Source organism: Lissotriton helveticus, chromosome 5_1, assembly GCF_964261635.1.
Source record: "Lissotriton helveticus chromosome 5_1, aLisHel1.1, whole genome shotgun sequence".
Taxonomy (NCBI): Eukaryota; Metazoa; Chordata; class Amphibia; order Caudata; family Salamandridae; genus Lissotriton; species Lissotriton helveticus.
This window is the reverse complement of record NC_136065.1, coordinates 1880576241-1880598377: the sequence shown is the minus strand read 5'-3', so window position 1 is coordinate 1880598377 and position 22137 is coordinate 1880576241. Positions and strand designations below refer to the sequence as shown.

General features: G+C 43.2%; 1 protein-coding gene across 5 annotated transcripts in view; it reads left to right on the top strand.

Annotated features, from left to right (window-relative positions):
* CNTD1 (cyclin N-terminal domain containing 1) overlaps positions 1-22137 on the top strand; it is a 197534-nt gene that overhangs the window by 87054 nt on the left and 88343 nt on the right. For all 5 annotated transcript variants that reach the window (XM_078645358.1, XM_078645354.1, XM_078645353.1 and 2 more), the window contains one exon: positions 2210-2372. In XM_078645358.1, the coding sequence (XP_078501484.1) occupies positions 2210-2372 (163 nt within the window). The remainder of the gene's footprint in view (positions 1-2209; positions 2373-22137) is intronic.

Genomic DNA, 22137 nt, shown 5'->3' with positions numbered 1-22137 from the left:
TCTAGAAGGAGCGGACAGAGAGGCATCTACTAATGCAAATTATCTAATTGTAATGGAGTCCCTCATGCAGTTCAATGCAAGTGCTGGATGGAGGCTGACAGATACACCCAAACAGGCAATTATATTAGTTGAGAGATTAATAGTTCACTAGGCTGAGCCAAGACTTAATTGACAGGGTCTCGATCCAATGGTTGAAGGAGATTGGTTGAAGAAAGCCATTGGTTAAAAGGTGAGGACATAAAGTCCCCTTTATGATTATTGTTAGCAATAGCTCTATTTTGATAGGTGTGCTATCAAAATCCCAGACCGACAATGAGTGGATGCACAATTCATCAGATTTAGACTGTTCAAGATCAGCTCAAGAAACAGGTGGCGGAGAGTCCTTACAATTAGGAATGGGATGATAGGACACACATACCATATAACAGAGGTAATTTGGACATTATCAGTTTGCTACAATCAATACACGTCTGCGCTGGGGCTACAGTGTGATATTACAGATATCAAATGTGGCAAGTTAATTGTTTTATTTATTTTACTTAGGATGGGGGCTGACTGTGTAGATCTACAATATTAGGAAGTAAACTCCAATGGTTCGTGTCTCCTGTTTAAGTAAGGCTAAGGTAATTAAAATAAAGAACACAAACTGTTCTTCATGTTAAGTATTGACTGCTTTCTTGAAGCAAACATTTGTCAAACATGTCAATGTGTTCACTTTCTAGAGTCGTCCTAAGACATTTTTCGAAAGTTTCTTCCTAAGATAAAAAAGAAAACTAATTATCAATGGGGAAGATGTTTGACCATTCATTCCATTTTGCGAGTCACAAATTGTGATTTTTTTCAGACTCGCGTTGAGACAATGTTTGCGATGCCCAAATAGATCGCAAGGGACCTGCCTCATTAATGTTCATGTGGCAGGTTGCAATTTTTGACCCATTGGGAATGGCTGGCACTCACAGGGATGGTGGCCTGCTGAGGTCAGACCACCATGTCTGTGACTGCTTTTTCAATAAAGCAGTTTTTTTTAATGCAGCCCGTTTCCCTTAAAGGAAAATGAGATGTGTTTAAAAAAAAAAAAAAACGTTTCCGTTTCGTTTTTCAAGAACAGGCAGTGGTCTGTGGGACCACTGCCTGCTCTTAAAAAATATTTGCACCAACATTCGCAAAGTGGAAGGGGTCCCTTGGGGACCCTTTCCTATTTGCGACTGGTTTACCACCAACTTTCCATTGCCGGTAAAATGCGAATGATTTGAGACTGCATTTCGGTCGCAAAACATTAGTACATGGCACTACGAATAGCTATTAGGAAGCGACGCAAAAAGTCACAAACCCTATTTTGTGAGTCGGTTAGAGGTTACTGACTGGCAAAATAGGGTTTGTACATGCCACAGACCTATTCAGCGATCGCAAACGGCCCGATTTCCAGTTTGTGACCCCTAAAAACAGTTGTACATGTGTCCCAAATTGCCCAATTTGTGTCTACCTGCAACATCTACATATCTTTATTACAGTTAGTCTCTAAGAAATAAATTAACGGGTTTACTATTCATGCCTCACTCACTATTAAAATATTTGCACCAACATTCGCAAAGTGGAAGGGGTCCCTTGGGGACCCTTTCCTATTTGCGACTGGTTTACCACCAACTTTCCATTGCCGGTAAAATGCGAATGATTTGAGACTGCATTTCGGTCGCAAAACATTCGTACATGGCACTACGAATAGCTATTAGGAAGCGACGCAAAAAGTCACAAACCCTATTTTGTGAGTCGGTTAGAGGTTACTGACTGGCAAAATAGGGTTTGTACATGCCACAGACCTATTCAGCGATCGCAAACGGCCCGATTTCCAGTTTGTGACCCCTAAAAACAGTTGTACATGTGTCCCAAATTGCCCAATTTGTGTCTACCTGCAACATCTACATATCTTTATTACAGTTAGTCTCTAAGAAATAAATTAACGGGTTTACTATTCATGCCTCACTCACTATTAAAGAGTCTCGAAATATCTGTCAGTGTCAGCTCACAATTGCTTAAAAATTTAGAATTTCTAAGATTTCCAGTTGAATAGTAATTTGATGCAGTACAAGTTTTACAAAACAAAGCTATAGATAAAAAAAATGTTTTTGTTTTAATTACAAGCACATTGTGCAAGAAAGGTTTAGTAGATATGTCTATAATTGAATGACACTAATGATCTCTTTTCATCCAGATGGTCAACAATAAAACAGCCCTTAAGTTTATCCAATCACTTGGCTTCTCCTTCAAGAAAGAAGAAATACTTCAATCAGAACTTACTGTTCTAAAGACTTTAAAGTTTCAAATTAATGTTTGCACTCCATTTAGCTTTGTGGGAATGTTATTGGAGGTTCTCGGTAAGTATTTTTGACTTCAATCTGTAGAACAATTCCGACGTTGCATTTGAAAAGGATATGTCCAATGACGATCATGGGTGCAGCTTATGCTAATTATATTTAAATAGCTTAGTGAAAATGTATGTCATTCGAATTTACAGCAGTCAACTATTTTATTAGTCATAAGGCTTGTAAAATGGTCTTGTGAATAACATGTACAAAGCTAATATGCATTGAATACAATGCAATTGTATTGTATACCTTTTATTTATAAATGTATACATTGTAATTGTATACAGTTGTATATAATGAAACTGCCTATATTGCATACAATCATATCACATTTTCTCAAGTACAAACATGTAAGAGTGAAGCATGGAAACAAATTTACAGCATAGATAGCACCACTGATTTTTCAGTGGTCCGTGGAAAAATGAATCAACCTGTGGACTACGTATGCTGAAAAGCCGGTTGGTCTGTTTGTATGGTTGGGAGGAGAACCATTCCACCCGTAATTCAGGAACAAAGCATAATCAAAATGGCCAGTTAGTGAAGCAAAGAGGGAAACATCTCGATGTTTGATGGATTAGCTAGCCAGTTCTTTTACTACGTGGATATGTGAGACACACCAGAGTGCTCCATTCTACTACAAGCACGTCTAACAACAAGGCAGGGAAGGAACTAGGAAACCTTTAGTTTAATATGTTAATCGACTGCTGGATCACTTGCATTTTGCAATCTGTAGCCACAGTAAATTGCTAATACATTTGGATTTGCTGCATTTTTACCATAAGCCATCATTTACTACCCAGTCTACAGCATTCTAAACACAGTGTCTAGCTCAGGTAGGACAAAAGTTACAACAAATGCTGTTTATGAAACTCTATGCATCTCTCAACACTTTGTGGAAGTTCATCGTTCATCTTTCATCAGTAGAGTGCTGAACTCCGATATTGAAGAGATCATTTAATTTCTCATGCCTTGTTAAAGTGCTTTCGTCCGAATTAGGTATTGAAAAAACACTTTCCTACATGATTAAATATATATCAGACAAGGTGTAAAGAATCATTTCTTGTTTATAATGAACATGGCCTTAAGAAAAATATAAGGTATAACAATAACATGATGTAACAAGTGTTATGAATGTTAATTGTACTCTTGTTTATCTAAATCGTCTAAACATGTATTAGCTGATTGTGTAAGTGGGATTCCAAACACTAACCACCTTTATTATAGAGGTCTGTGATCTCCATTGATGGAGAAAGGCAATCACCGTTCAAAATATCTGAAATATTTGATCTTCCAACAACAGCTAAATGCTTATTGCACACTCACCGAATACAATAAACCTGCTCCCTTCAGTGCTCTCCATGCAAATCCAACTATGCTTTCTTGAGTCTATTCCAATATTGGAAGCATCAGTTATACTTGTCCTACCATCAACCTTACTTTGTCATAACATAGTAGCCATGGTTATATTTTCTTAAATGCTTTGTCACATTCACTTTCCTATTCTAAATGCAGCATTCACATTAAGCCTCTCATTCGCTTACTTTTTTGGCATACGTCGAACGATAGTCAGCCATTCAGCTGTTCTTAGATCTTGGCCCAGGGTGCTTTTCTTACTGCTTCGCTTACACTTAAATTGGGTTTGATCCCTGCTTCTAAGATCATATGCCCTAGGTAACTGGCTTAACTTTAAGTTGGTACTTTGTCTTCTTTTGTAATTTCTGAAACTTTTATTCTCTCCATGACTTTCCTGAGCATCTAATCCTGTTCCTGTTTTGTCTTGCCCTTTACAAGGATATCTTGGGAACACTATACATTATTCATCCTCTCAAAGATTCTTTGCATGACTGTCTGGATACTACTGCCACTGAGGTGGCCAGTGATAGCGGTATCGCCAAAATGATTTACGCTTGGAATCCTCATGTAGATTAATCTGATGGTATGCAGCAGACATTTGTAAAAATCTTTAATTTCGGATATGTCCAGTAAAGGTTGTTAGTCAATCCACATAAACCTATTGATTACACAAAGATTCACAAACACACACACACACACTCTTTTCTGCTGGTTTTTAGGCTACGTCCACAGGGGACAATCATTCCCAGGCCTGAATAGGTTCTATAATATCATCTGATAACAGTTTGTCTAATACTCTGATGAGAGTTTCTCTCGTAAGATGAGGAATTGGTCTAAATTTGTGCACATCAGTATACTGCCCCCTTTTTTCTCAGTTTCACCAAATACAATTTCGTACATGGGATGCACTAGATTCAGTAGATACAGGACTCCCACGCAGGCGCGGTGCGTCCATTGGGGCGTAGCGCGTCGTCACTAAAAGCCAAATACAAATATTTTTAAAAATCGCGCTATCTGCCAGCCGCGAAACCGGGAGACACCCGACTTTCCCGGAGTGCCCAGGTGGGGGGGGGGGGTTAGGGGAGGATGGGCCTGCTGCAGCTGCGCAAGTGTATTTTTGGGCACAACATGCCCGCGCATGCGCAGATCGTTTTCCTGTGAATTCCCCCTTAGAGAGGGACCAGGGGGCGGGCCGCAGCCCCCGGGGTTACACACTGGGCGAGGAGTCATGGTGCCCCCCCAGCCAATCCTGGCGCTGCATACACGTCAGGATTGGCTGGTCAATACATAGCCATTGGTACATAACCCCCTGTCTGGGGGGGCAGAGCTCTCCGCTGCCAGATGGCATATCGCCGCGGCAGGCACCCAAAACTCAACACTATCAGAAGGTACTTGATAGACAAAGACGAGACTCTCTGAGGAAACATGCTGACAATTCTGCAAACTATATTGACCGCTACCCGCGGCCCATCACTGAGCTGACCATGTGATACAACCCCAACTGTGACAAAGAGTCACACATCAATAAGACAACCTAAACAGCGACTAAAAAATTCGAAATGAATGTGGAGTAATGAGGCTACTGCCTCGGTATCCAAAAACTCACCACTGTCTGAAGGAATCTGACTGACGAAAACAAGACAGCAGACGGCAGAGCTCTCTCTCCCTCCCTCGTACTGCGGCCTCTGTTATGGGGTTTGATTGAAGACTTGACCTCTGACCTGACCGGACCCAGGAATACGACAAGTACCGAAGGAACCGCTCGGTCAGGGAGACCCGGCGTTCACACTCAACTCAGGTATGATCAGAATTCAGAGTGCTAGGATACGGCCCCGCCGAACCCCATCACCGCCACATAAATAATGAATGTGCACTATGGTGCTCCTGCCTCTTGTGTGGGCCTATTTCATGGAACAGTGGTCGGGAAAAGTAAGGACTCAAGTTTGGAGCACAAAAGTTAGCACTGTTCTGCCTCGACAATAAAGCGACCTCTTAGCAGTCACAAAGCGTGCCCGTGGCTCCTTCGCCGTGTCTGCCAATGCAGAGCGCGGTGAGGTGTGTCACGGGAGGTGCATAAACATAACATAACATAAACATAAATTCGCTAAGTCCTCAGCATCTCAGGCACCACCTCACACTGCAGAGTACAGCCTCCTAAGTCCATGCAGCATCAGACGCTGCCCTCTTTAGTGACTATCAGCGCATTACAAAATGAGCTCGCATGGGAGAAAGCGGGGATTCCCATTTTGGTGTGTAGTTCAGTTGTAGAAATGTATACATGACTTTGGGCTCAATATGTATGTTCCGATTTTGGTGTGAAGTTGTAAAAATGTATACATGACTTTGGTGTGAATATGTACCATCAAAACTTCAGGGCCACACCAAAGGGGAGAGGATGTGGTCTGACGGTTAGCGCGGCCGACTTTGGTGCTGGGAAACCAGGTTCGAGCCTCTTATCGAGCCATAAAAATGTATACATGACTTACTTTGGTGTTAAATAAATAGATATTTTAAAAAACAAATACAAATGATGTTCCGACTAAGGTGTGAAATTGGTGTCGAATAAATACATGTTTTAAAAACAATTAATATTAATCATGTATCATTGGTGCTGGAGACTGGTATTGAACACTGACAAGCTGTGTGCAAGTTATATGGTCATAAAAATACATGAATGATGGTTGCAGGATAGATGATGGGTGGATGGATGGGTGGATGCATGAATGGATGCAGGATGAATGATGGATGGGTGGATGAATGAATGATGGATGCAGGGTGGATGGGTGGGTGGATGCATGAATGATGGATGCAGAATTGATGGATGGGTGGATGCATGAATGAATGATGGATGCAGGATGGATGATGGATGGGTGGGTGGATGCATGAATGAATGATGGATGCAGGATGGATGGGTGGATGGATGGGTGGATGCATGAATGAATGATGGATGCAGGATGGATGGATGGGTGGATGCATGAATGATGGATGCAGGATGGATGCAGAATTGGTGGATGGATGGATGGGTGGATGCATGAATGAATGATGGATGCAGGATGGATGATGGATGGGTGGGTGGATGCATGAATGAATGATGGATGCAGGATGGATGGGTTGATGGATGGATGGCTGGATGCATGAATGAATGATGTATGGATGCAGGATGGGTGGATGCATTAATGATGTATGTATGGATGCAAGGTGGTTCGGGCTCGCTCGCTGCGGTGCAATATGCAAATTAGTTTACGCCCAACCACTTTCAAATGTCACCAGCCGCCCCTGCTCCCACCCTCATAACCTTTTATCACTCTGAAATGATAATTACATGCTTTTACACTTTTATTTTGTCAATTTTCATCTTCCTTTTTGGTCACTACTGATTACCTCAAGTTCCTCAATCTCATTCGTTTTTGCTATAAAAGAGCACTCTATTATCACATTGCTGTACATTCCACTTCATTGCCAATTGGATTAGCCTCATCCAAAGAAACATTCTTGCCTAAAAGTTTCTCTTTATATTCATGTGCATCTCACTATCTGGCCTCTGATTACTGACTCATTAGGTGTACCATATTCACACGTTACTGATAACCCTTTCAGTGCAGCTACATTAATCACAATAGATCAATGTCAGTAAACTCATTGAACAATTTGCACCCCAAAAATCTAGAGGAGCTGAAAATCAGTCCTGCCCCCTCAGAAGGAAAGCTATTCGCCAGATATTTTTAGTAAGCAGTACAGTATAAAATACTCATCTCTGCATCAAATGCCAGAAATAGATCTCTGGGCATGATGACATAGATGGTGCTTTAATGCCGATGGAGAAAATTCAGCATTTACGTAACTGAACAGCTCCATAAAATGCCACATCCTATCTACTTGAAAAACTCTTCTCTAGATTTCATTGGAAGCCAAGATCAAAGAAAACGTGCTGAGCATCACACGTAATGTTTTGTGAAACAAGGGCCCGGTGTGCATGTTGGAGCTGGCTAAAAATGATATTCCATCAAGCAAGCTCCGAAACACCCAGTGCATAGATTACCTGCCAACCAAGGTTCAAAAAGAAGATATGGACGTATCTCAATAGGACTCAGGGCACTATCCTCCCACACTTGCGGAAATTTGTGTAATCTACAACCCAAATTGGCGCTACCACTATTAACAAATCTGTATCCAGAACTTCCAGACATCCCCGATTGATAAACTCTTACATTAACGTGTATTAGAACATTGGAATGTTGGGAGCTCCATTGCTGACAATGGTGTGCTCCCTGCTTCTACGGGCCGGTAAAGGCCCGCAGAGCAACATTTCAATGTTCTACAAAGGCTTCTCGAAGTTCGAGGGGATTTATATCGAGAACCCTTTGTTTAATTTGTTAGAACATTCTGCCCTCTAGTGGCAGAATGTTCTAATAGCCTTATAGCCCTTCGTAGCAGGGCTATACGGCTATTAAAGTCCCGCTGTTTCGTTAAAGTCCCTCGCCTTCGGCTCGGGCCTTTAACGATTCAGCTGGCCTTTAATAGCCGGTATAGCCTGCTACGGCGGGCTATAAGGCTATATTAGAACATTGGAATGTTGGGAGCTCCATTGAAAACAATGGAGTGCTCCGGGCTTATAATGGCTGGTATAAGCCTGGAGCTCCAACATTCCAATGTTTCTTTGTTCACAGCTCTGGCTGTGAACAAAGGCTTCAGGGAGCCTCAGGGAGCTTCACGCTCCCATAAGGCTTTGGTTTTTTTGTTAGAACAGTCTGCCCTCTAGTGGCAGAATGTTCTAATAGCCTTATAGCCCTTCGTAGCTGGGCTATACCGGCTATTAAAGTCCCTCTCCCTTTAACGCTGGAGAGGGCCTTTAATAGCCGGCATAGCCCTCTATGGTGGGCTATAAGGCTATAGTATAGAATTACATAAATATACTTACTTCCACTAGAATCCATTGCAATGCATAGAGCAGCGTAGCAAGTGATAGTCAGTATTAGACCTGACAGCTTTGGCGTGGTATTCACCCACAGCTTTTGCCTTCACACCTCCTGATGGCTGAATTTTATTTTATTGGCTTTAGGGCTCTAGCACTTCACCACTGCTAAACAGTGCTAAAGTGATTGTTTCCCCTTCAACCAAAGGTAAAAATGGCTTACACCTAATCGGCACATTTCTATTTATTTGTAAGTGCCTAGTAGGTGGTACTACATGTACTCAGCAGTGGCGTAACGATAATTGAGGTGGCCCCCCTGCCAGGTACGTGGAGGGGCCCCCTCCGGACTCTATTAGGAGCTCTCAGGCCGAAGTGCAGTGCTGAGGGGGCCCCCTTGAGCGTGAGCCCCCCCCCCCGCACTGCGGGGGATGCGTGGGCCTGTGTTACGCCCCTGGTACTCAGGGCCTGTAAACTAAATGCCACTGGTGTGACTGCAGCACTCACTGTGCCACTCACTAAAGTAACCTTTTAAAACATGTCTCAGGCCTGCCAATACAGGTTGTAGCACAGTTATAAACTGCCATTTCGGCCTGGCAAAGTAAACCTTTTGCCAGGCCTAAACCTTCCTTTTTAATACATACAAGTCACCCATAAATTATCCCTAATGCACATAGGGCAGAGTGCATTGTATTTAAAAAGTCGGACATGTGGGTTTAAGTTTTACATATCTGAGCAGTGAAAAACTCCTAAAGTCGTTTTTCACTGATGCAAACCCTATCTCTCCTGTTGACTAACACTAGTTTACCTTATTACATTTAGTAGGTGCTATACTTAGATTGATGACAGATAGAGATATGCTGTTTAGAAACAAATAAATAGTAATTTAAAGTCCTCTTTATTGGTAATGTCAGAATTGAAGACACAATTCTTAAAATGCCACTTTTAGAAAGTTTACATTTTCGTGTCCTAACCATTTGTTCCTTCGGTCAATATCTTGGGTCCCATGGTTGCGAATGCTCTGGTGTAGGGGTTTGTATATTCTTCCCAGGCAGGGACACAATAGGTGACTAGATATGGACAGGATGGCAGGAGGAGGAGCTGCGCCTTGCCCTACGTACACCTGAAAGGACTTGCTTCCACCAAACAAAAATTAACATGACACTTGTCCTTTGTTACCCCAAACCTATTGGATCCTTGACAGGGAGAGAGAAGAACTTTCCAAAACCAGACGTGGGAGCAGTATAGGGATTCCCTCCAATTCAAAGGTTAGCACCAGGTATAAATATTGGACCTCCTGAGCCTGCCGTCAGTCCACTCCTGGGCCTGTGAATGTAACAGGACAGCCTTTCCCTCAAAGGATTGCCCTGCTGCTTGATGACTAATTTGATGCACAGAGGGTTACCCTGCTTGAGGACTGCCTTGCTCTCTAGAAAGGCAGACTAGATCTGCTGCCTTTATCCCAGGCTACCTGAGTGTCTCCAAGGATCAGTTGGCTGACCTCCTGTATGAGTGACTGAGACACAACAAGCTCCAGAGTCCTCCCTTCAACTGCCCAGCTGACCTGCTGTACTGGACCTGTGTAGACATGCACCTTGACCTGCTTGTACCCTGTTGGTTAAATCCTGAAGCTTTGGGCTCTTTGCGACCCTGAACGTACCCTTTAGCTTCAAGACTCAGCCGTCTGCTATGACCGACAATGCGAGATCTGCACTTCATGCTGTGACAGCCCACGGTGACCACCAATGAAAAGCTCCAGCAACAGCTGGACTGGATCTTTGTACTACATGGATGACCATCTGCAATGCTCTACCTGCTCTTCACGGCCTCCTCCACTGGAAATCTTCACATTGGATTTTGAGACTGACTGAGGGTATTTGTAGAGCACACTAATGCCGAGGCGTCTTGGCGCTACATGAAATAAAACTGAACATGACGTTGACTGAATTAATGCTGAGAAAAGAGCCAGGTTTTAATTTCCTTCCTGAAAACCAGTCGGTGAGATATCATTCTAAGACGTACGGGGATTGAATTCCAAAGCTTAGATGCCAGGAAGGAAAAGCGTTTTCCTCCACACCTTACTCTTTTTATCTTGGGAAGTTTGACCAAACCCTGAGTAGCTGACCTTAAGGAGCGCGTTGGCAGGTAACGGGAAAACATAGATTGTACATCCTTGGCACCACCACCAAACAAGGCTTTGTGTACCAGACAAAGCGTCTTATAGTCGACGCGTTGTCGGACAGGAAACCAATAAAGTTGTTTTATGCTGTTTGATGTAGGGTGGTGTTTAGAAAGTTTGAGCAGCACTCTGGCAGCCGCATTCTGAATTGATTGGAGTTTAGAGAATTGCACAGCACCAGCTCCGAAATAGAGAGCATTCCCGTAATCGATTCTAGATAGAATCGTGGCAATTATAACTGTTTTCCTCAGGGAAAAGGGAATGAATGGAAGGATCTTTCTCAGACCTCTTAACATAAAAAAGCAGGCAGATGACAATTGATTATTCTGAGCAGCCCAGGTGAGATCTTTATCGAACAGAAAGCCAAGGTTCCTGACTTTGTTCACTGGCACGGGACAATCACCAGCAGTGGTTGGCCACCATAGCTGATTCCAGATCGAAGTTTTCTGGCCGAACTCTAAAACTTCAGTTTTGTTGGTGTTTAACTTCAAAAAGTTAGAGTTCATCCATGTCATCAGGGCAGATGTACACTCAGAAAATTGAGCTGCCATAACCTCCACCGGATGAATTACAGACACAATAAGCTGAGTGTCATCAGCATATGACACCAGCGAAAAGCCGTGATCTTTTATTAATTTAGCCAGAGAGGCAACATAAATATTGAAAAGTGTGGGGGAGAGGGCAGAACCCTGAGGGACTCCACCAGGGAGCATAATTTCCTCCGATTGATATCCGTCCCAAGAGATGATTTGTTTCCTAGACGCCAGGAAAGAAGTGAGGAGGGCAAGAGCTGTACCACTAATACCAATGTCCTGTAGCCTTTGTTAGTACCGCATGATTAACGGTGTCAAAGGCTGCTGTTAGATCAAGCAGGACTAGTATAGCCCTTCCTCCCTCATCCATTACCCTACGTACTTGCTCTGCTGCCATAATCAATGCTGTCTCCGTGGAGTGCTTTGAACTAAAGCCACGTTGAGTATCGTCGAGAATGTAATTACTCTCCAAGTAGGAAGTTAACTCAGAGTTCATGGCCTTCTCCAGAACCTTGGCAGGCAGAGGTAGACATGAGATAGGGCGGTAGTTTTTCTCGTTTTGCGGATCCAGCATGGGTTTTTTAGAAGGGGACGGATACAAACTTTTTTCCACATTGTGGGATAGACTCCTGAAGTCAAAGCTTGATTTAATACCGGAGATAGGGATAGACTTATCTCCTCTGGGGCCAGATGTAGTACATGCGGTGGGGAAGGGTCCAAGGGAGATCCCGATTTGATTTTTAACAGCAAATCTGCCACTTTATCCTCTGACAGTATTGAGATTTGCGATAAGCTGCAGTGCATGACCCTGAGATCAATTTGCGCTAGGGCATTTCCCCCTGTTTCCTTTGCTGCACTAAAAGGTCATTATAAAGAGACTGCACCTTTGATTGAAAGAAGCTCGCCAGTTTATCTGTGAACTTTTGGTCAGGTATGAAGGTTACATCTCGTGGGCATTTCAGTAGTGCAGAGACTGTGTTAAACAATTCTTGTGGGGAATTCCTGGCCTGTGGAATTTTATTAGTAAAATAGGCCGTTTTTGCCTGAAAAATTGCATTTTCATAGTCTTCAAGCACTGCACAATACGCTTTCTTTTGTGCAACATCATAATGAGATCTCCAAACACGCTCTTTTTTTTCTACATTTAATTTTTAATAATTTGAGATCTTTCGAATACCAGGGGGACGACGCCCTTTTTTGTCGGTATCGTAAAATTCTTTCTGGTGCTACCATGTTAGCGGCTGTATTCAACCAGTTATTAAATTCCAAGGCAGCTTGATTTGCGTAATTTGGAATCACAGGCCTATCTTCAAGTGTAAAAACAAGATCACTTTTGTTTACTAACTTCTGTGCACAATGTTTGCCAAGGAAAGATCTAATTCTGCGTCCATTGACTGCCGTTGCCGAAGCAACTGTAAAATGAACCGCCAAGTGGTCTGACCAGGGCATAGTGCAGACTTTGTTGACCTCTATTCTTGGATTATTAGTGCAGATCCCATCAAGTGTGCGTCCTGCTATATGAGTAGGTGCACAGATGATTTGGTTTAAGTCAAAGCTCGCAAGTTTGTCAAGTAGACAGGAGGTGTCAGGGTTGTTATTATCTTCCAGGTAAAAGTTAAAGTCCCCCAATATGGTGAAAAATTCTGAATCTAAGCAGGACTCCAAATATGTCTGGAGCGAGATAGAGAAGGGGATCTGGGGCCAGGGGATCTGTATATTAGTAGGCCTGAAAACAGTTCTAAATTATTTAGTTTAAACATAAACGACATAGCTTCAGCACCAGCTATAGAATCTGGAGAGCTCATAAGCTTGTAGAGCGATTGGTAGATTATCACAATTCGTCCACCCTTTGCCCTTGTTCTATCCACGTTGGCAACCACAAAACCATTCGGTATGGCTAAGTGCCAGTGGGAAGGTGGGTTTTTCAGCTATACTAACCTGGTCCCTGTGTCCATTCCACACTCCATTGCAGTTGGTCTGAACTTATGACTTTACCTCAGTCTAGCACGACTACATGGCGAAGAGGTGTGGCGCCGCGGCCAGGGCGACCGACGCTGGAATCTGGGGACCACGGTTCGATCCCCGGCTCCGGCGGCAGGTTAGCCCAGCACCATGTGACTCTGGGCAATAGCTCGCTTAATCTTCCCGACGGCCCCCAGCGCCTAGAGACCCTTACGGGTGATTGTGCGCTTTACAAATGTGGACTTTACTTTACTTTAGATGACCAAAAGTGGCGTTTTGTGCTTTCAGGCACTATATCTACTTAAAACTTTGAAATTTTATATCTCTGGTTCTACTGATTGGCGTTTAGTCATTTTGGTATCATTGTATTTATTGAAATGTACTCTTTTTCTAGATTCTTTAGGGTTTTTCTTATGTTGTGTTTTGACTTTATTACTTTACACATTCATTGCCTCTATGTTAAGCCTGACTGCTTTGTGTAAAGCTACCAAAGGGTTAAGCACAGGTTAGTTTAGTGACTTGAAGTTCACCCTGGTAAGGATTGTTGTAGTTGCCTGAGAGGAGCTTCTGACCTCCCCAACCAATAACCCAATTTCATATAGTCATCATGTGAGAGAGATGGATGACACCTAAGTAAATAATTAATGAAGTCCAATTATTTTATCATAATGTCATAAAATACAGCACCCACCTTATCCTTCCGAAAATTCAATGGTGTAAATGTGTATCTCCGTTCTGAGCCCTTCTAACGAGTAGCGCTGAACATTATCACTGTATGTTTTTATGTTGTTATACCAATTACCACAATTACAAGATTCTATGCATGCAGTGTTAAGAGATGTGGCAATAAAAGGTGCAAAGTGCTGATATCATAGCATTGACTAACACATATGGGGTACTGTCACCACGCAGAAATGGGAGTCCCCCATTTTAAAACTGCACTCACCTGGACAAGTACCACCAGATTCCTTCTCTGGCGCTGGCTGATAACTGTTGCCAGTGTACCTGAAATGTATAACGTATCAATATAACCCAAAACACATAATTAAGCAGACAATACCAACATACAGTCAATTGGAAAATAATGAACTTCAAGATTTTCTGTAGTATAAGTTTATGCTGCCAGTATCAAAGACCTTGACACCACATTGACATATGATAATGACCACGCTATGCATCACAGAACCTTAACATGTTTCTAGCCCACATTTAAAGTATTGGCATCATATGACTTCTCAGGAGACAGTGATTGGTCAGTTGCAGTGATAAATGTGTACCTAACAGTCTGAACATATTTCGATGTACTGCCCTTAAAGAAAGAAGGTTTGATATACATACACATATTTATGTCAGAGCAGAAACAGAGTGCAGCCTCATGTATGGACAGATGTGCCCCCATAAATGCACATTGGTATGCTGAAGGTCCACAATGCCCAAAGGAATATTGTGTCTATTGCACAATCATACAATATTACTGAAATGACAAACCTCATATGTGGCACAACTAACCAGTGCTATTGCATATCAATACAAAATGCGGCAACCTTAGGGCCTCACCTTTTCTTCCCAAGACTATGGGTATCCACTGTGTCTCTGACTGATGAAGCCCACAAACAAACCTGAAATTACACGTAATTTGGCCTACAACTGCGAACAACAAGATGCAGATTACAAATGACTATGTGATTGGGCTTTTGAAGGTAATTGCCAATGATTCAACTGCACTGCTAGTACCTTGGCACATGTACCAGATGAGGCCCATAGAATCCTACTCTTCTGCTGTATGGTGCATAACATTACAGTGAGGCAACATGTGTCATTGCCCCATAAGAGCAAAAACTAATTAAGAATAAACTGGAACAAGATCACCGAAGAGCACCTGAACTCTGCCCTCAGCCACACTCCTCCCCCACCAGAAGCGACGCCAAATCTGCAGCCGATGAACTTCACAGATGGATTGCCGAAACACACTCCCCCCCCCTCCAGAACTCCGACAGACTACGCATCACGAAAACTATCTGGTTCACCACGGACCTCCGAAAATCCAAGCGCACGTGCCAATGACTCGAGAAAGCATGGAGGAACAGCAAACCATCAGAAGCACTTACCGCCTACAGGAATGCCATGACAGAGCACCACCATCTCATCAGATCCACGAAGAGGCACTTCATCAAGGACCAGAATCCTCTCCAACTCCTGCAATTCGAAGGAACTCTTCAACATCAGGCAAGAATTCACCAAGTCCCCCATCAAAACCTCTGACGTCCCTCCCTCCCAGGACCTCTGCAACAAACTCAGCTCCATCTTCCATCACAAGATCAGGACTCTCTGCGACAACTTCGACGAACAGAACAAAGGCACAGACACAACCACCAACCATCAATGCCACACAGCTGACCATCACCGCCTGGACCCCTGTCACCACGGAAGACACCGCAAAGACCATGAGGAGTAGACACTTCGGAGGTCCCAGTGACCCATGCCCGCCACACATCTTCCACAGTGCCGTCTCCACCATAGCCCCTGTACTATGATGCACAATCAACTGCACCCTCGAAACAGGCATTTTCCCCGACAACTGGAAAGGCACAGCAGTCAAACACCACCTCAAGAAGCCTTTCACAGACCCGATGGACCTCAAGAACTACAGACCCATCTCTCTCCTCCCCTTCACCACCAATGTCACAGAGAAGATTGTCAATAACCAGCTTACAAACTTCATAGAATCCAACTCAACCCTCGACACTTCTCAATCCGGAATCCTTAGCAACCATAGCACCGAGACCGCCCTCCTAGCCGCCATGGATGGCATCCACACTCTTCTAGACCAAGGCCACACTGCAGCCCTCATCCTGCTAGACCTTTCAGCAGCCTTCAACACCATCTCCCATCGCACACTAGCCGCCAGACTCCACAACGCCTGCCTACAGGGCACAGCCCTGTATCTGTTCTTTTATCGCCGGTTGAACTCAAAGAATCAGACTCCCGCCCTCCCCGAGTTGGACGGGTATGCCCAGACGTGGGTTCTGTGCTCACCATGCCACTAGATTCAAGCTAGGCTGGCTGATGAGGGGTGATACCCCAAAACCGGTCCCAGGACTCATGCTTCCTGTCCAGGGACAACCCGGCCTGGCAGTTCGGGCTGGACTGATCCCATGAGGAGCAGGGTCAAGACTGATTTGCTTACGGCTGGGCCCAAACTGGGGTGGAATAGGGAACAAAAGAATGATGGATTAAACCCAGATCTCTTGACAGGGTGTGAGTGGGTGAAAGGTTTCAGCACTCCGTCCATCATCTTGTTGTGTTTGTTCACATAGAACAAGCCTGGAAGGAAGCAACACTGATTACATTTTCTCACCTTTCGAGCATGTCTCTAACAGAGGCCTTGTTCGCACTGATATATGACGCTGTATTTGAGTTGCCCCTGCCCTCTCCATAGAGTATGATCAAAGAAAAGGGAATAATGAGACTCTAGGATTTGGAAGGGACAGACATGAAGACTAATTTCCAGAGGGGACATGGCAGGGTGCCATTATCCGACTGCAGGCCTACTGTTTTCTGAGGTATGTGGGGTTGGTTACAAAGCTTGACATAAATTAGGTAGAAACATTACTAAGAGTTTAGCTAATACATACAATGACCATGAGTAGGCTAACAACAAATATATGTATGTGTATATATAGTCACAAAATATTGAAATTTGCAAAGTTTTTTTGCAACCAGTAAAGAATTTTAAAACCCAACCTATGCACTAATAGGTCAGTTCTTGAAATTCCGAACCACAGTGGATGGCAATCCGATGTACCTCATTAATATTAATGAGGTATGTTGCAAATTGCGACTCACTATGATTGGAGGCCATCAGAGGGATGGTGGCCTGCTGGGGGTGTAATAAAGCAACCTTTTTTTAAATGCAGCCTTAAATGCAGCCCGTTTTCCTTAAAGGAAACGGTGCTGCGTTTAAAAATTATATTTTTTAATGTTTGTTTGAGAGTTGTCAGTGGCCCTTTAGACCACTGCCTATTGGCCAACAAACCTTTTTTGTCACAAAGGGGAAGGGTCCCAAACAGACCTCTTTCTCTTTTGTGGATTGGTTACCACCTCCTTTGAGGCCTCTACAACTTTTTAATATTTGCGACCATATTTCGGTTGCAAAACATATCAATTTGGAATTTGAAAAGGATGCTTACAGCACGCCCCTTCCAGATAACAATTTGCTATCTATTTGCAATCCTTTCAGGAATGGGAAAAACCTATCTGACTCCTATAATGTTATTAGTACATCTGAAAAAGTATTTTTACAGTAAAAAATGCTAAATAAGAGCTTAGAACATCTGGCCCCTACTGCTGTCAAATACCAATAACTGTGCGTGTCTGCTGTTTCCGGGAATTGAGGTGATGGTTGCTCATGTATAAATACACCTGCAGGTAAGAGCTTCTCTGGCAGGGTTGTTTGACTCATTATACTCTAAGGGGCAGATTTACAACTTCTGGCGCATCTCTGCAAATCAGCAGGGATGCGCCAGAAGAGATGCGTCTCGCAATCCCCCCCTTGCGCCACCACGGATGCGTCGCACTTACAATGCCGCGCACCATGGTGCAAGGAGGGGCAAAAACGTGACGCATCTTGTGGCGTACGGGCGGCGCATTGCTGGAGTCGCGTTGCAAGCGCGACGCAACTCCTGCAATGCACAAGGGTCGCCCATATTTAACGTGGTGGGTCACTCCTTATGCCTGCTGCAAGCAGGCGTAAGAATTTGACGTAGCGGCGTCGTAAAACTGACTCAGTGAAATCTTGTAGATTTCACTGCGTCAGTTTTACGGGGTTTTCCTGCAAGGGAATGCCCACCCTGCGACAGAACGCCCACATGAAACCTGACACAGGTTTCATGTGGCGCAGGGCTTTACAAAGTGGCACATCTGCCTAGATGCATCAAGTTGAAAATAAGTTGCAACGTGGCGCATGGATTATGCCACCGCTGCGTCACAAAAGTGACGCAATGGCGGCGTAAAAGTGTCGCATGGGGCTTGTAAATCTGCCCCTGAATTTGGATGAACCTAACTTGTAGAGAAAAGTGAGAGACACCTCTCATTTCTCCCTGGCCTTGAAGCTGGTGCAACATGCATTGTCCTCTTGGACCTTAGGAGATCTAGCTGAGTGTGTACCCTCCCAAATTGGGAGGACCACAACATGGTGGCCAATCAGATGTGTGAACCTTAAAGGCCCTTGAGGGCCTGTGGACTTGAGACAAGTGACACACACACAGAAAGCAACCGGAGATATCCAGAGGTATTTGTTTGATCCTCAGAAATTGAAAAGGTGTCCTCTACTGCTACTGGCATTTGTTATGCGCTTAACAGAAACAAAGGATTAGCCTGTATCATTAATACCATGACTGAGTCTTTGTGAGCATTGGCCTACAAGTGGTTAAAAGTGCGGAAAACATTCCCGACCGTTACTCTAATTTGACAGCAAGGGGGTTTAAATTAAGTGTGTGAGAAGTACTGTTTGTGGTAGGAACAGTTCCTGTATGTACTACTGAGGTATTTTACCCCTGGATTAAACTAGAGGCTGATGATGCAGCAGCTTTATTAACGATATCAAGATTGACCCCCATCCCAATATAATCCATTTTCGTATATTGAGGTGCATATGACTTACATTAAGCATGGTTTCAGCCATATGTAGTACAAAAGGGTACACTTCGTTCCACTCACAAACTTGGGCAGTGCTTGCTACATGCTGAACACGTACAGAACGAGACCAGCTCCCTATGGCAGAAACTACAGAGATGCACACTGAGGCTACAAGCATATACAGACAGTTCAGACAGAACATACTACACCATTGAGATACCGACTACAGCTGTTAATCCACTGATAATAGCAAAAATGGGGCGTACATGTCAGAAAAGCAATGTTAGCATAGACACAATCTCATCTTGGTTCACTAAAAAAAAGAAAAGAAAATAAGTAGTTAATGAAGGTACAAGAGCAGCGGTGCAAAACAGCAAAAGATTCACTGCCTTTTGAGACTCAGTTAAATTATACCTGACTAATGCGAAGTGCAAACATCCCACATCAAAAGCAATTGTTCTTTACAACCACTGCTTTCATCATCCTTATAGCAGACTTCACAAATGTTATACATTTGGCAGATTATTGACACGAGTCCTCCCTTTAAGCATTCATTTACTGCGGTTTTTCAGGATCTTATGGCCAATTGTCTAAAAATTGTTACTAGCCAATAACGCCTGAGGCAGTAGAGAGAGACAGATGATGTGAGAAAGAGTCTCTGTCGTGGATCGACATCCCCCTGCAGAGGACATCCTGATCAACTGCTAGTTGTCCATACTTGTATGCTTTCAGCGTAATCAAACCAAGTCGTCTGTGAAGTAATTATGGGGCATATTAGCAAAAACCTCGTTAAAATTATCGCCGTTTTAGCGGCAGGAAACTGCCGCTTAAATGGCGATAATGGGCTTGCTAATATGCGTTACAGAATTCCAATAGAAGCCCAGGTTAGATGTCCTGCACATTAAACCTTGGCTTCTATTGGAATTCTATAACGCATATTATCAAGCCCATTATCGGCGTTAAAACAGCGATAATTTTAACGAGGTTCTTGCTAATATGCCCCTATGTTTTCACAAAAAGTTTGGATGGGCATGATAAATATGATGGCAGGTTTAGTGGCTGATAAAGGTCCACAGATAGTTTTGCACGAGCCTTATTGCGGATGGCTTGCAGGCCATCATGAGCTGATAACAACCTTGCTGGTTTCAAATATATTTATGTGAGCCGTTTCAGTGGTAAAGTAATTTGCATGAGATTTTTAACAGTAAGCCGGTCAATCACAGCTTGATAAAATTATGCATTTCGGATTCCTTATCTTGTATGTTGACCCAAAGAGATGCTTGATATATCCTGACTAAGCTGGTTTCAGCTTGACACAAAAAGAAAGAAATTGCACATAGAGTAAATAATCTTGGCAAGTCAGATAAAACTCAAACCAAATTTGAGCCTGAACCGTATATGATGGTAACTGGAAAAGACATCTGTAGCATTGGAATTGATCAAAGTCAAACCAAAAAGATAGGAGTTTTTTTTGTAAACAGAAGAGCCATATGTGAGGGTGGACATCTGTTTGCTGTCAATACATTTACAGATTGCAGAAAGATCCATGAGAGACTGCTGGCTCGTCTACAATCCATTGGGATTGGAGGCCTGGCCTTGAGGTGGTTGACTGCCTTTTTGAATAACAGAAGCCAAAAAGTGTGGAAAAACCCATCATCCCCAATTCATGAGTTGGCAGTAGGAGTGCTTCAAGGTTTGACACTCAGCGCTACCTTACTCAATGCCTATCTCCCACCTTTGTCTGTGTTAGCTGAGACACTCAGGTGAAGGTCATACCATTCGCAAACGGCCTGGTGCCCTGACTTTCCAACTTCAAATTCAGGTACTGGTTGGTTCCTGTTTTGGGCTGCTATGCTCCCTGAAAAAATTCTTACCTCCCCGGTCTGTAGAATCCAAGTAAACGGTAATCCAGGCTCTGATCACTTCCAGACTTGATTATGGAAATGTATTTTACTTGGGTCTTCCTGAATATTTCCTTAGTATACTTCAAGTGATGCAGAATGTGGCAGTTAGAATGATTCTCAACCTTGCTCCAAGAACCTATATCACTCTGAATTTGCAAGCGCTCTACTGTCTCCCCATCACAAAGGGGATTCTTTTTAAAATGCTGGTCCTGGCGCATAAAGCTCTTCAAGAGAAAGGAGCAGTGTACCTCAGGAGGGAGATTTGTGCTTATGCCCATCCCATAAATTTACGGTCTACTCAGGGCTTTCTAGCCAAAATTCCTAAAATACCCCGTGCCAGAACCAGAGGCAGATCCTTTTCCTGCCTTGGCTCGATGGCCTGGAACAAACTCCCCCTGCAACTGCGTTCCATTTCTGAGCTATGTGTCTTCTAGAAAAAACTCAAAACCCGGCTCTTTCAACAAGACTGATAGGACGATCAGCGCTGTTTAGCAAGCAACCTTACAATTCAGCCGAGACACTCTTTGGAGTATGCTTGCGCTCTACAAATGCCTTTCAATTTATTTAATTTCATTTCATCAAGGCCCAAGATATTTTTGCATTTGCTGTATTTGTTAATGCTTTGATTTGTGCAGAAGGATGATGACCTCGATCGTTAAGTCATGCCCATAGATATTTGATTTTGGAAACCCTTTCAACTTTCTGCCCGTTCATGAACCATGCATCATACTTAATCCTTCTTTTACCAAATACTAAAATCTCGGGTTTTGATGTATCAATACTGAGCTAGTCAACTTTAAAAAAATCTGCCAGTCTAATCAAATATCTTTGTTAAACCTATTGCAGTTTGGTCCATTAAAATGGTGTTATCAGCATACTGCAAAATGTTCTGACTACTGTCTGCAGTTTTAAGAGGGAAAGTTTTAGCTGCACTTAGATGACCATTCAAATCTACCAGATACAAATTATAAAGTAAAGGATCCAAAATACAGCCCTGCATATTAAATAAAGTTCTGGTTAGCAAGGAAAACCCTAGAAGCAGTGCTTTATCGTTCCACTCCATAGGATAAACACTGAATATTGAATATGTGTTTACGAATAGCAGGATATCAAATGTACACTGATTACGGTATGGCCAGAAGTATTGAAACAGATACAAGATATTCACTTGCAGTATATCTAGGAATGAGGCTTATAGATAACAGATCTGTTGATGAGATTGGTCTTGATAATATTAAAAGCAATGCTGTCTTTTGGCAATTAGCCATATGGTACGCTGCTGCTCCACAAGATCAGA